General features: G+C 38.0%; 1 protein-coding gene across 2 annotated transcripts in view; it reads left to right on the top strand.

Moving 5' to 3' along the window:
• Positions 1-729: 729 nt before the first annotated feature.
• The window catches only part of klhl4 (kelch-like family member 4), a 32,810-nt gene continuing 22,917 nt past the window's right edge, over positions 730-10,622 (top strand). Inside the window, exon 1 of one of the 2 annotated variants that reach the window (XM_008420357.2) lies at positions 730-815. Coding sequence is in view for 1 of the 2 variants with exons in the window: in XM_008420356.2 (XP_008418578.1) it covers positions 5,871-6,322 (452 nt within the window). In the remaining variant the exon portion in view is untranslated. Of the gene's footprint in view, positions 816-5,018; positions 6,323-10,622 lie in introns of those variants that run through there. The other variant, XM_008420356.2, reaches the window with a different exon arrangement.

The following is a 10,622-nucleotide window of genomic DNA, read 5'->3' as shown; positions in this document are numbered from 1 at the left end:
RGTCAAAAAAGTAAAATTAGCTTTAATTGGACCAGAGCATCTTATTTTATTAATGGTTTAAGATTAAGCATTTTTTTTCTAGGGCCAAATTCACACAAAACATTGAAAGATTTATAAACTTTCTCAAACGTTTCATGTGTGAATGGGTTGCTCATTCAGATAAGAACTTGTCACTTATTTTTAAACTATCAAAAATAATGTCAGCAATCGGTAACACTTACCTGCAATGGTAAAAATGAACATTTGTGTGTTGATGTTCAAACTTTGTCTCAAATTGAACATGTTTCATAAGTGGATAGCAATAGTGACTGAATTAAAAAACTATGATTTTTCAAAAACCTTTCTCAATACAACTAAAATAGTTGATCCCTAACCACAATATATTGCATATTGTTGAGTTCTCTTTTACACATTGACAGTGTGATGTCGTACTTAATACTTTCAGTTAGCTACATGAKACATTTTTATTGACAAAGTCCTTAAAGTTACAATCGTCACTTCAAAGTCCTGCTTATATTAGGGTTTGCAGGATAATTCTTTGCAAAAGCAGTGTTGCTTGCAACACAGGATGTGTTTCCAGAGTTCCTGGTTCTTTGAATGCAATTGTTTTTCCAGTGCAGAGGAAGGAAACTAACAGGAGTTTCCTTTGAAAGAGGAAGGTGCCCACTTCCTTTCTGTTGAAGAAAAACATGTTTGTAGTGAAGGAGGGACGTGGGACAAGAATGAGTTGGAAAAAGACTCACAGAATCTGTTTGCCATTCATTCTAGCAACAAGTTCCAAACGGACGAGCGCATAGAACAAGACGGTTTTACTGGTAAGAAGACAGGTTGCTAAATCTAATTTAATGTTTTCAATTATTTCAAGTTAGTAGCTGTGTGTTGACATTTTTTACCTGTTACTGCAAAAAAAAAAAAAAAAGATAGTGCCAGAAGAGAGCTGAGCCAGCTGACTTCTTAGTTTTGTTCATTTGCCTCATTTTAATCACAGCATGGATTTGTGCTGAAGCATGGTCCTCATTATGCCTAGACATGTTGCTACTATTGATCCAGGAGCTACTGTTTGTTAGCGCATGATTTAAGACAACTCATAGATTCTTCTTTAGCGTGCGGATGACTGCATTTGTTATTTACTTGTTCACCACTCAATTAAGATACTTTATAAGACAATTAAATGGATGCCTAATCGACTGCAATATTTAAATTATGGATTATCTGTGCACATAGCTCTTTATGTGTTTCTAAATACTGTGTATGAGCACTTCAATTTTGGTGTTTTTTTTGTTTTTCGTTGATGTTAGCTGCAGAGCTGTGATTTCTTAGTCCTTGCCTAACTAAGCTGGGAGAATCGTGTGGTTTTGACAGGTCTGTCTTTCATTGTCTCACAAAGGATTTAGTCAATAATCGTGCAAGGATCATGCAGTTGTGGCTGAGCACGGGGGGGGATTCCGTTCATGTTTTATGTATTTCACACATCCTCAGAACAATCCAACCTAGTAATTAATGCACGAAATAAACAATCATAATGCCTGTTGAGAATGGAATGGAAAGGTGTGGATTTTGTAATTATGCTGCCTTTTTAACGGATTTCATAGCAGTGATATGTAGGGTTCATCTGTCTTGCATGCTCCAGGAATATCTATCAGGGCATGGAGGTGTGTTCACTGGGGAGGCAGACGTTAGACGATAATATGGTTTACCGAAACCACCCTGACATCTTGTACCACATCTGTTGTGGAGCAGGCAGATGGTGTCCTTGACTCCTAGAACAATTGAAGAGCATTGTGTAATAGCTTTTTACTATTCATAAAGTCATATGTTACTACAATTGACTTTTTAAAATGGAGCAGTCAAACTTGATTTCTAGGGAGTGTTCAATTGTGCTTTCTTTAATAAGTTATTCTGTAGTGCTGGTAAGGTTTTGTGTTAAATTGTTGCTAAAAAATGAATTCTAAACATATTCTAAATGCAGTTCAACATTATATTTTGTTCAATGATGATTTTAAAATTGCACACAGGACTTATGGTTTTCTTTCAACAACATCTTTCTCCCATCAGAACTGTCAATCTCTTCTGTTTCTCCAGCCTTCTTGATAGTTTTATTTAATTACTGCTCCTAGTATCCTGCCTGTTTGGATGGGTGATCTTATATTTTAAGGTTTGTAGTTGTGCCATAGTTTTTATTTTATTTTAAATAGACTAACCTTAGCATTGTGAGCTATTCAAAGATTGGGAAACTGTTTGAAAACCTTTGATCTACTCTCTGACTTGTCTGATGCTTTCGTTGGTCTTTGTGACACTCTTTGTTAGTTACAGTAATTTTCAGACATTTACAGAGCAAATGTATTTGTAACAAGATTAAAAACACACAGGAGGGCAATTTTTTATGATGTAGGCAAATGGTTATACTAGATTTTATTAGGGTACATCAGAAAAGGGGTTGAATGCACATGCACACCTTCCTGATTTTCCTGATTTAACATTTTTGGTTGGAACATTACAAAACTGGATGGCTTTAAGAAGCAGGTATACTTGCCAGGCAATGTTCCACTGAAAGATTTGTTTTGAAATCATTTTAGGAGCAGTTGTTCTTGTAGCCAGATGTATTCAGCCCAAACATAAAGCAACAGAAATGTTAGTTGTATTAGTCTTAGTTGTAGTTAGTTATGTGAAATTCAAAAAGAAAAAGAAACCCTCCCAACTCTTTTACAGGCAATTTCTCATCAGACTTCAGATTTATCTAACACAAAATGGAGCAAATATACAGTTGGTGCATAAAATATATTAAAAATAATTTTTAGGCTAATGTTTGGTTTGTACTTTTTTTTGTAAAATCATAGCCAGTCATTTATGTTTTTGAAAGGCAGAAATTGCTGTTGGAGTCCAAATCTTTTGTTGGAAGTGAAGTGGGCGAATTACAGTTGTTTTGATATCAGCTCTTTCACTCACGTTAGTCCTGAAGGAGGAGATCAAGGAGAAAACAAATCAGGCTGTGTTTAGATTCATGCTTGAATTCACAGGATTAAAAGTTGAAGTCTAAAAATTAAGAGTGTGGAACTGTTTTGAAGAACGAAGGTGGGATTTTTGTAACTCCTATGCAGTTTGTCCTTAAGAGAAATGTCTCAACAAGGAGCTTTGAAATGAGGAATGGTGAGTCTCAGTGTAGTACATTTTCACTACTTATTTAATATTAATGCCACAATTTTTACAGAATAAAATATACCCTTATTCAATTTATTTCTTAAATTAGCCATGCTTTCGATTAAGAGACATGCTCCCAAATGATCTGAACGGCACTGTTTTCTCTGTGCTTTATACTTTGAAGCTGAGAGTTTAGCTTTTGTACGATGGAGCAGTATTAAGTTAAAGCTGCGGATAAATGTCAAAAACAAATAGAGACAGTTTTCTGATGCTCTGACTGTGAAACAGGCAGCTTACTGACCTTGAAGGTTCATCAGTATGTAGCTTTCAATTGTAAGCGCTGGGGCTTTCAAGAAAGGGACCGAAAGAGAATATTTTTTCTGCATGGCTACCTCACATTGAGACGTTCCCCCCATGGGATTCTGTTTGATGTGTGACTAACAGACTGCACAGATGTGTGCTGGTGTGAAATTAATTTCCTTTTGCCTTTGACGGGGTGAGTTTATGTCTGTGTGTTTTTGAAAGACACGGTCGTGTCTCACAGCTTATCTGTTTATGAATATATATGCATGAATATAGAGATGATCAAATCCAAGATTTTTTGGCTTACATTAAATGATGATGCCTAACTGCCTGGATCCAATGTGTTCTTGGATCCAGAACACATTAACGCTATGATACAGAGCTGCTACACCTGTGTGCAGATTTCTGAGACCAAGGGGGATGAGGACATGATGGACTTCCAAACCTGCAGTATCTTAAAAAGTCTCCTGCTTCAACTCTTTAGTTTTAATGAAGGTACAAAAATTGATCTAATAAAGCCCTATAGTAATTCACAAACACATCTTCATGACAAGCTTTTACGCTCTGAAAGGTATTAATTATTCAACAGTGTAAATTAGAGAATACGAGGAGCGCCACAAAACAACTCAATACAACAAAGGTTTTCTTTTAGTCCAATGAAGACAAGAACACTTGATTGTCAAAGTTTCAAACTGTTTTCAACAATTGGCACCATGTAAACAGCCTTTCCATGTAACTTCTAGATTGTAAATGGGTGTACCTACCTTGTGTCTGTTAACGATAGCAAAAATTGACCAGGAATAATTCAAGTCAACTCCCAGATCATGCTGGAAGCAAGATTTTCTTTTAGCTGAGTTGAACAAGAGGGCAATGGCCAGGCTAGTTTTCATGTTATCTGCTAGATATCATAGTTGGCTCCCTTCTGAGATAACTTCTCTGTGACATAACTTAAGCTGCTCTAGATGCTTACACAAAACATATAAAAATGCATTTCTTTTGTGTCTATTTCTTTTTGAAAACAATAACATCTCTGAAGAAAGCGATGCTGCACAGCATGGGACTTACCCTGCAGCAGCAATGCCCACTGACAGAATCCTTTCATATTATGCTTCACCATATGTGTAACCTGCCCAGTAAAAAAGAAGTTACTTTAGATTTGTTGTTGTTGAGGGAAGCTAAACATTTTAATATTAAAGCAGGCACAAATGTTTTGGGCTATTACCTGAAATATCCATAATATAATCAGCTCCACTTGATATATACTTGACATATATATCAAGTACATATATGTATATAAATACTTTGATGGCGTATGACTGATCCTGGTCCTGCTGGAGGTCTTTTTCTGACAAAAGGACTTGCTTCTTTCTACCCTCGTCTCATGCTTGCTCAAGGTAAATGGTGATGCCAAGTTAAGCACTCGATCCTTGGGGCTGTTTTATAATTGGCATTGTAAGTCGAATATGATGATAGCTTACTAAAATGCATAGAATTATATTTTATAAATTTTGATTTGAATCAGTTTATCTGACTGGATTGATCTGATTGCATGTTTCTGTACAGAAATTGAACCTGCTTTTCTTGTAAAGTGAATTAATGCAAAAATACCGTCTGAGATATTGGATAGAACGGTGGAATCAGCAAGATGTTTGTTCCAAGGATGACATGAACCAGATTCCAGATACCAGTATTGGATCTGCTCAATCCCACCAACCTTATGAGTTTATGTTAATTGTTTTGAAGGTTCTTTGCTTTGTTATGATGTGACCTCATCATCCTGGCTCCATGATACTCCACCTTCTCCGAGCAGCAGGAGCAGGCAATCAAGTTATCACTCAAATACACAGAAACCTACAACTACCCACACAGAGCAGAAGTAAAGGAGTATAGGAAGGGCTTAAGAGATCTTCTCATTGAGATTCCAGGATATATGTGCCTGTTTCTGACAGAACGTGTGCAGAGTGTGTTACTGTGTGCATAGAAAAGACAAGCAGAATGTGTGAGAGAGAGCAAAAGAGAGAGAGAGAGGGAGAGGGAGAAAGCGAAACAGAGGAGGCACAGGGGTGGGAGGGTAGATCATGCATGTGCATTATCTCAGCTCCAGCGGCACAGCAGCAGCAAACAGAAACAGCAGCAGCACAGGGGGGAAGGAGAGAAAGAGAAAGACAGGAGGGAGAGTCTGAGGGAGGGTTGTAGTCTCAGGCAAAGGAACAAAAGCTGCAGAGAGTAGCGTTCCATCTACGCTAAAAAGACCAACGGTGGTGTTTTACAAAGAGGAGGAGGTGGTCATGATAATAGTGAGACCGTAACGGAACAGAAGAGGCACACTGAAATCAGTGCAGACTGAAAGCAAGGCTCTTCTCCTCTTTGCTCTCCATGTTTTTGGGGACTCAGCATACCACCGCCTGCGTCTCCAAACCCAGAAGAGGATGTCTGTGTCAGGGAAGAAGGAGTTTGATGTGAAACAGATCCTCAGGCTCCGTTGGCGCTGGTTCAGCCATTCATCTCAAGGTTCTGCTGGTGGTGGAGGTGGCAGTGTGGGAAGCTACATCCAGCAGGATGGCCTGGACCACAGAGGAACTCCTGTCCAGGGACGGCTGAAGAGCCACTCACGGGAAAGGGGCATCGGAGGATTGAGGAAGACCAGCAGTCCTGTGCACAGCGTCATGTCGCAAACGCCAGGGCCAACACCTGTCTATGTCAGGACAGGTCATCAGTCGTGGCATCATCAACCAAACACCATCCAGGGCCTCCAGGTCAACGAGGAGTATCCAAAGAGCATTTCCTCTCCCAGCGCAATGAGGAAAGAGGAAACAAACTCTGGCCAGGAAGAAATGATAAGCAGCACAGAGGAACCTGCAGAGGTGGAAGCCAGAGACAGGTATGACTACTGATGGGTGCCAGTAAGTTTGGAGGCAGATGCTGCTATGCCTCATTTGTCCCTTTATATTATGCATGAAAATAGGCAAAGATTTTATTTCCTTTTTCTTTCTTATGTGAAGAAACAAGTTAGCTTCAAAATAAAAATGTTATCTTAAGAAAAAAGTCTGAACCCTAAGGCAACGTCAATTCTAAAAAAATCTAAATGTTTTCATTTGCTAAATAAATTTTAAGTAAATATTGCTTAAATCTCAATGTCGCATTTCTTAGTCAAGTCAGACAAAACTGCTTTTTGATGTTTTAGTGCTAAACCACATTAATATCCTTCAAATAAGCTAAATGAGGTCTACCTGCACAATATGCTTTCTGTATCTTTTGCTAGTCGGCTAACATCATGGCTCACCTGAGAACAGCTATTCCTTACTGTCCACAGCATGTTAGGCAGGGTAAACCAATAAAACACCTTTTTAATTATTTACAGCGGGGGCCTTTTCTGCTTCCTTTTTCATTTTGTGGCCTGGATCACACTGTGAGTGCTTCTTCGCATTATTCCTATAAGCACTTCATTTTTTTACACGACACGCTAATGGATTTTTTCCATTGAGTTAAAAGTGGATAGCAGGAAAGATTCATTGGATCATGTAACATGTCTCGGACCTATAAAAAGAGGTGGTAATGAAATCAGATGATTTATCCTTAGAGTAAGCCACAACTCTGTCCTGTTCGTGTGCTAAACGCTAGTGCAGCTTCAAACAAGGTTCAAATCTTTTAACAAATCCGTATGCTAAACCAATTTAGCTGCAATAAATCCCTTCCTTTGCCTGTAAATGTTGCATTTCTTCCACGCTTTTTCTTGTGATCCTACATCATCTTCGAGGAAGTAAACAGGTTGGAGATGTACCTGTGAGTGTCAGCCTGTTTGTGTGCATGCTGTCTAGCAGAACACTAAGAGCACCTCACAAGATAGATGAAAAGACCAAGTCTCCTTTTATCTTGGCTGTGACATTCGGAGGTGATTGGTCCTTAAGCTCTGCTGATTCCCCGTGTGCCTTTGTTCCATGCACCTGGTGATGAAATGAACAATGATGGTAAACCTGTCCCTTTGTTTTAGACAGAGCTCAGTGTGTATTGCCAAACTCATAGTCTGATGTTCTACAGTGAAAAATGTGTCAGTGTGGATTGAGTGAATGCCACAGGCAGTGGATGGTTGGGCTCCCTGAACTGAGCATGAATTATTCCGAGTTAAGATACGGCTTTAGAATCAACTCCACATTCTTCTCTTCATGTCGGCATAATTGGCAGATGTTCATGTTTTGGAGTCCCTGTGTGTGAAAAGGGCATGCATAAAAGATGTGCCTCACAGTGAAAATACGTAGCTCTCCGACTCCCAGGAACCTTGAGTTCGTGTTGGCCGGCGTATTTTGACAATTATACTGAATTATTGAAACATTTCTGTTCTATTGGATCATAAAATCCATCCTTGGGCTATGTACTCACTACAACACTAATATTAATTTATGTATTAAACAGTGCTAGGCTTTTAACAACCAAACAACACCAAATTGTTTTATTTCTCACATAAAACTAGGCAGTTTGGTAATTAGAGCGATTCAAAAGGCCATGCTTTTAAAATGCGAGGTTTTTGTAAAATGTAATAATAAGAACATCCTGTATAATACATCTTAAAAACAAATACATTAGGACAGTAAAGGGGACAACCTGGTTGCACAAATGTACATGTACAGTACATATTAATCCCATTTCAACACTTGGGTAAACACCAAACATCAGTTATAGTATTTTGAACATACAATAATTGTGGAAGAATTTATTTCAGATTATTGCTGATTGAATTCATTCAAAAACTAGAGTTTAAAGAGAGGTTACAAAATATTAAAAGCATTTCTTTGAACAAAGGTATCAGTCAGGAAAGTTGCCTAAGGTTCTTTTTTTTCTCCAGTTTTGAGCCAAAATATTCAGTGTCTGAGAACTAAAGATGAAAAGGAACTTTACTTTTCAATATCACAGCGTGTCCAAATGTGTGTACACAGATTAATAATGGAATTACTTTATCTGAAGAATCTTAAACTTTTGTGCTGACCCAGACGGAATATGAAACTAAATCGGATGTGAATAGGACTGTGCCCAAGAAATGTTTTCACAATTTCAGAAATTGTTGAAAAATAATGACATCAAAATGTGGAAGCCAGAGAGATTCCTTTAATAAATACTGATTGATTCAACAATTCAATGAAGCATTTGTCTTTAAATTCCCCCCCCCATTCTTATATCACAAAATAAGTTGGAAAAGTGTTTAAAACTCATAGTTTAAAACTCATAGTTTTCATGTTATCTAATTTTATTACATCATGAAAATCTAGCATTTTAGCAAGGATGTGTAAGGACTTGAAAGCTGCTGTATAGGTTTGGACCATTCAGAATGTAAAATAATAAAAAAATGTTTTCCAATATCAGCTCATCTATAGCTGTGTGTTGCATCAAGCTACTTTTAAATGCTGATCACGCCTCATGGAGACACAGCCGCTCAGTAACTGTAGCTTTGGTATAAACTCTCTCCATGTTGAGATGTATAACGCAAAGCCAAATTAGACCAGTGACTGTGTGACACATCATGGCTCACGCATTCATCTGTAGCTAAGCAGATGTGGATGGCACTGAGATATGTACATTTATTTACCTCACCAGCTGGGTGGCCCTAATACGTCTCACATCATAAATCCCTGACACGTAATTTGTCACAGTCTCTCAGGCTGAAACTAGAGTATGCTTCTGTTGCTTGTCAGAAAAAAACAAAAGTTCAGCTGTAGTTTGAAAATGTGTCAGTCATTTCTTGGTGTGTGTGTGCGTGTGTGTGTGCGTGTGCGTGTGTGTGYGTTTGTGTGTGGGTGTGTGTGTGCCTCTCCATAATTAGCTTCATTCATGAAGTTGCTATAAATAGACCCGTCCCATTAATGTGACTTTTAAAATCAAACTTGTTTCCTGCTTGTACATTTAATATTTCAAATTACTCTCAAGCTGAATTAACTGTTTAAAAGAAGGAAGATTCCCCTTTCAAGGGGGAATGCATTTAAAGATTCAGCTTTAAATGCAGAATATAGTTTAATGATGAATTAAGAATATGTTAACTAACCAAAATAACTGCATGGTAAAAATTGTCTTATGTTTACCTGGTACATGATTTATTTGGGGTTTAAATGGACATCATGTCAGTGCTTTGCAAAAGTTTTCCCTTTTCACATATTGTCACATTATAACCAGGTATTATAGAGATTTAATTAAAAGTTTATTTGATGGAAATACAAATTGGTTCATTATTCATATATGGATTAAAATTTTAACTTGGAGCATAGTAGCCACACCTCCTGAATCAATGCTAATAGTTTAAGAACTTTTCATAACAATTAAGGCTTTTTGTCGAATGTGTCTACCACCTGTGGACATCCAGAGACTAAATAATTTATTCTTTGTTATTAAACCCCCCCCCCAAAAAACTCACGTCTAATTAGCTGCTGTCTGTGAGCAACAGTTTTCAAATTGTATCTGGCCCACAAGATAATTTCCTATGTTCACCATCATTACAGTGCTCACCAGTAATGCCACATATGTTTTAATATTCAGTTGAAGCTTTCAGCTTTATGATGTTTGATGATCATTGCTGTCCTGCTGAAAGGTGAAGCTCCACCTCAAACCCAAGTCTTTTGTGGCCTCTAACAGCTTTTCCCTCTAGCGCTACCCTGTATTTACCTCCATCTCTCTTTCTGTCTATCAAATCTGACCAACTTTTCTGTCCTTGGTGAAGAAAAGCTTCTCTGCAGCATGATGATACCACCACCATGGTTCACCAGTGGGAATGATGTGCTCAAGATAAACATAGATATAGATATACTAACAGGGGGGACCTTGTTTCTTTCTTTAAACAATGGCTATCTTCTTGCCAATCTGTACAATTTCAGACTCTCTGGTGTCCTGATAAAACATTTGTCCCGCCTGGGCTGTGGATCTCTGCTTTCATTTTAGGTGATGAATTGAACAGTGCTCTCGGAGATGTTCAAAGTTTGGAATATTGTATAACCTAACACAGCTTCAAACCTCTCCACAACATTATTCCTGATCTGCTTGTTGTGATCCTTGTTCTTGCTGATGCTTATTGCTCACTAACTGGTACCTAAAGACTTCACTGAACAGCTGGATTCGAACTGATATTGCATTACAGACAAGTGGACCCTTTGAACATAGTCAATGACTTCTGAAGGCACTTGGCTGTACTGGATATTATTTAG

The sequence above is a fragment of the Poecilia reticulata genome, linkage group LG10, assembly GCF_000633615.1.
Source record: "Poecilia reticulata strain Guanapo linkage group LG10, Guppy_female_1.0+MT, whole genome shotgun sequence".
Taxonomy (NCBI): Eukaryota; Metazoa; Chordata; class Actinopteri; order Cyprinodontiformes; family Poeciliidae; genus Poecilia; species Poecilia reticulata.
The sequence above is the reverse complement of the archived record's forward strand: the minus strand, read 5'-3'. Positions and strand labels throughout refer to the sequence as shown.